The sequence below is a fragment of the Perca fluviatilis genome, chromosome 20 (genome assembly GCF_010015445.1).
Source record: "Perca fluviatilis chromosome 20, GENO_Pfluv_1.0, whole genome shotgun sequence".
NCBI lineage: Eukaryota > Metazoa > Chordata > Actinopteri > Perciformes > Percidae > Perca > Perca fluviatilis.
Genome location: NC_053131.1, coordinates 18,458,096 through 18,462,937, shown reverse-complemented (window position 1 = coordinate 18,462,937; position 4,842 = coordinate 18,458,096). Strand labels below are relative to the sequence as shown.

General features: G+C 43.8%; 1 protein-coding gene across 1 annotated transcript; it reads right to left on the bottom strand.

Annotated features, from left to right (window-relative positions):
• Positions 1-641: 641 nt before the first annotated feature.
• Positions 642-3,574, bottom strand: sox11a (SRY-box transcription factor 11a). Its single transcript, XM_039786840.1, has one exon. It carries the CDS (start codon positions 3,415-3,417, stop codon positions 2,314-2,316), a length of 1,104 nt encoding a protein of 367 aa, XP_039642774.1. The 5' UTR covers positions 3,418-3,574; the 3' UTR covers positions 642-2,313.
• Between the last annotated feature and the right edge of the window lie 1,268 nt (positions 3,575-4,842).

Sequence of the window (4,842 nt, the reverse complement as noted above, 5' to 3'; positions counted from 1 at the left end):
TCCCCACACACATCTACTGACATGAAGGATTGGTTGACTTTTAGACAAACCTTTTGAGTCTACTTTCACATTTGAATTAGGTTTCTGAAGAAGACCCTGCACATTTTTTAGAGATTAAACCATATCTGTATGATTTAAGTGCCATTGTTTATCCCTGCGTGAACATATGTCACATTTAGAAAAAAATGTTAGCCCTCTGTTCGCACAGATCTCAAGCCGTTCTGTGCTGGGCAGAGTGCTACTTTTCTGAATGGAAGCCAGACAGACTGAGAGCTCCCACACACTGTGAGGAGCGGCTCCTGTTTCCAGCTCCGTCTCCAAGGGGACCACCAGCCCGCCAATCACATCGCTCAGCGCAGGCAAGCGGGCAATTCAATTTCTTAAAGCCGCAGTGTCCGTTGTAAGGGAGTCGTTATGAAAGAAAGCTCAGCAAAAACAGGGACAGTAAAACACCTCAACACTGCAGTTTAAAAGTTTCCTTTTTTTCCTTTTTATTAAATGTGAATTCACATGTTAGTTTGAGCCAATCCATTTCAGAGTATCCGCCTACATACAAAATAGGCATCATTCTGTCATCACATCCTTTGCAAACGCAAGAAATAACACATTTGTGTACATATATTCACAAACTGAAAGGACAGTCGATGGTGGTAGGTACTTATTTATTAAAAGATGAGTCAAAGACAGATTCACACTTGGAATGTGAAGTAACTACTGCCTAGAACTTCCAACAAAATGTCTTGGCATATAATTAGGTCATATTCCAAAACCTTTTTTATCAAACAGACTTCATATGTAAGACCCACATAAAAATAAACAATATCTGCTTTTTTTAAGTGCAAGAAATAAAAAATACAGGTTTATGGTTAATGTTTTAAAAAAAGAAGGCAGTCTTCAGTTTTAAAATAAAGTTTCATTTCATGAAACAGGACTATGGAATGTTCTTTTTTGCTTGCTTGTTAAACTAATGCCAGACCACCACTGTATCAGACTATGCCCTTCTGCAGAACTCTGTTTTGCCAAATTTTCCAATCAGATTCAGTTTGGTGTCAGATATGCCCATTATGTGTCAAATTACATTCAAATTGTGATATCAATCTGTGTTGATATATAGAGTATGCATCACACCATGAGGCCATATTATATTGTTTTGTATCAGTTCCAGCTGATTTGTTTATTTTTCTGCCTGGACAGGCTTCAGCATCATAACATGAAATGATGTTGACAGTGCACAAGTCTGTTTTTCCATCACTTGCTACAATTGTTGATGGTCTGTATCTTAAGAGTATATATTGCACAAAAAAATGAGAGGGGGGAAAAACAGTATGTGCCATAAAAAATACCAAAATCCAGTTTCACACCTGCGATTGGGACCCATCCACATATCACGAGTATGATATACATAAACTCCTAACTTTACTATATTACAGTACATATACAATCTTGAAACTAGTTCCAGCTCTGAGGTATGTGTTCCCCATGATGCCATTGTATCGTCTACAAATACTCAACAAATCTGCTCTACAACTGTACAAAACCTAGTTTGAAATCACAAGGCATTTTTGATGCAAGTTTTAATTTAACTTAATCCTTAAAACCAGGACTCCCTTGCATGCTAAAAACAAATGATAAAGGGAAGAAGTGCCTGAAACTCACTGAAAGCACAGTAAGAACATTCCCTTTTAACTGTACAAAAATATGCCTGAAAATATCTTACTTTTCTTTTAAAAAGATGAGGTCTGTTATGTATCAAAATGTTTCCTCCACACCTGTATTCTGCAGAGGTTTAGGCTGCTTAATTTACCAAACCAGGAGGTAAACTGAATCAGTTACAAAAAACAAACAAACATTTGCGGCATTTAGAAATTACATAAACCGTTGTAAAGTAACATCCTGAACAATTGTCAGTTCACAGATTTGCTTTGAGTCAGTCCACAGTCCGTTTTTAGCTCCCTGCAGTGTTTAGTTTTAAGAGGACAAGATGCATAGAAGTTCACGTATTTTTCCCTTTGTGGTCCGTTTAAGCTGAACAGTAAATGCAGACCTACGGGGGAAAAAATCCATAAAACCCTGTCATGCTGCCAGAAAAAAACGTCTGCAGACTTTGCTTTTTTTTTTTGCTACCAGCTTCATAAGCATCTCATTCCTCAAACCTCACCTCGCCTCCTGGTCCTCCACCTCCCTCCAGGACCCTTTCAGAAAACCCACAGGAGGCAGGACTGGGGACAACTTGACCAGGACACATAATTTACTTTCTCCCTTCTCTGTTATTACTAGAGAATCTTTTTTTTCTCTCTCTCTTTCTCCCTCAATTCAGTATGTAAAGACCAGGTCGGAAAAGTTCGCCTCCAGCCAGTCCCCGGCAATCATCTCACTGAGTTCTGGCGTGCAATAGTCTGGGAATTCAAAGTGAGAGCCAAGGCTGCCCTCACTGAAAGAGTCCAGGTCCTTATCCACAAGAGACAGGGAGAGGTTTCCTGAATTGGGGTTGCCCAGCTCCGAGCCTGGGGCGCTGGGGGCGAAATTTAAACTAAAGTCAAACAGCAAATCGTCCGCGTCCTCGCCGGAAGAGGAGCTGCTGCTGGAGGAGGAGGAAGAGGAGGAGGATGTGGAGACCGACCTGGAGGATGCTGGTGAGACAGAAGCAGCGTGCAATGTGCTCTGCTTGGTAATGTTTTTGATATTGTAAAACAGTCTGTTGTTGTTGTTCCGCACTTCTTCATACATGCTCGTCCCCTCGGACTCGGCCGAGGAGCTCAAAGTTGGGCTCGCGGGAACTTTGGCTACATTGTACGGCCTCATGCGCTCCTCGTCCTCCGTCTTAATCCCCATCCGGTAGTCCTCTTCGTAGTCGTCATCATCGTCCTCGTCGGTGAGCTCACTTTTCACAGTCTTTGTAACTTTTAAGATGGGAAACACACAGTCCTCTCCGTAGCCGTGAGAGGATTTGGAGCCGATCTTAGTCTTTATCTTTGAACACTTCTTGCTGGGAGTCTTTGCAATTTTACCGCACTTCTCCGGAGACGGTGCTGATGATTTTGAACTGTCGAGCTTTGGTTTTTTCTTGGGTCTGTACTTGTAGTCGGGGTAGTCAGCCATGTGTTTTAGCCGCAGCCTCTCGGCTTCTCTGATAAACGGGATCTTTTCGCTGTCCTTGAGCATCTTCCACCTCTTCCCCAGGCGCTTGGAAATCTCCGCGTTGTGCATGTCCGGCGACTGCTCCATGATCTTTCTCCTCTCGATTTTGGACCACACCATAAATGCATTCATGGGTCTTTTGATGTGACCGGTGGCTGTCTTGCACCAGTCCGGGTTTATCGCTACGGGGCTGCATGCCATAAATTCACTCTCCTCCGAATCGGTAGCCTCCCTGGACATGCTCCCGTCCGTCTCGCTGTTGTCTGTGTGCTGCACCATTGTCCTCTGTTTCAAGTCACTTTGTGTCCGGACGCGGCAGTGTCCACTCTGCCAAAACGGCTTAGCTCTGTGTTTGCGCCGGTTCGTCCACGTCCACTGCGTAATGTATGTCTCGAGCTCTGCACTCTTTTTCCAGAGTTACAAACTGCCTTCTTAACTAGTTATCAGCTTTTTCATGTCCCCTGCGTCACAGGCAGCCATCCAATCAGGTCCCTTCCACTCCGCCCAGCAGACTCCATCCAAGACTCCCCTTAACCCTTTTATTCCTCCCTCCCAAGGTCTCATTGGAGTGGAGGTGGGGATTTGTGGTACACAGTGTCTGGGGCAACACGCCGGGCGAGACAGGCATATTAAACACACAGTTAGCGCCATGCGCTCCTGAGACGCACATCACGCACATAAGACTATAGGTCTATCCCCTTATTTTAAAAGTAAATGAAGAAAAACACGTAAGAGGAGATGCTATTTTCCAGACAGACAGCAACTCTTCGCAAAGGAAAAGATGTAAGCTATGTGATGATTTGCTTTTTTTTTTCTTTCTTTCTTTTCCCTCCCTCAGGTTGGATACTGAAGGTGGCGCTTGGACACTGTTTCAGCCAGGCGTGTGGATGCGTCGCTGACTGCCTGTCTGCTGTAGAAGGATGCATTTTAGCAGCTGATAATCGCTTTAGAGCAATACTTGATGCTATCAGTATACATTTTAGTATAACCTCGTGCATTTCAGAGATATCTCTGAGGAGCTAAGTTTTTTTTTTTTTGGCATGGTTTCTTTTTTGTTTGTTTCCATGTCTGCATTTGAATGAAGGAAATAGGTCAGTAGTACATTCTGCTTTATAGACCTTGTTTGTAGTTTGTGAGCAACCCAAACACATCTGCAGCATCCCATAGACCCTTAAAGACAAGAATTTTGCTCCAAGGAAATACTTCATGCACACACACAAATCAGTTAGATAATTGTCATAACAGTTCCCTATAAAGAAAATCATAAGTAGAAACACATGCTTTGATTTCTTATACATTTGGATTAACCTTCATGTAGTATAAAAGCATGGAAGCAATAACACGCATTCAGATGGCAACATTTGGCTGTGCAGCCTTTAAGTTGAGCCCATACAGCCAGGCATGGATGGAAGGCTCCCTGCTGAGTTTGCTGTGTCAAGAGGCAGTGTATAGCATCTAGCTGGCGTCTCCTGCACCCCCTCCGCCCCTTCTCCCCCCCAGCTCTGGGTGGTAGCCAGCAGTGCTATTGGAGGCTGGGGCGATAAGGCGTCCTGCTTTTTTCTCTCTGCTTCGTCCCCTAGAGGGCAATCACTTACCCTTTTGAAACCCTCCCCCCACCAAGCCACCGTATTTCCCCCAGCTGGGGCTTAAGAAGTGTCTCTACTGATACAGAGAGGAGCGGCTAGAATGGCAGGGAGAACGAAT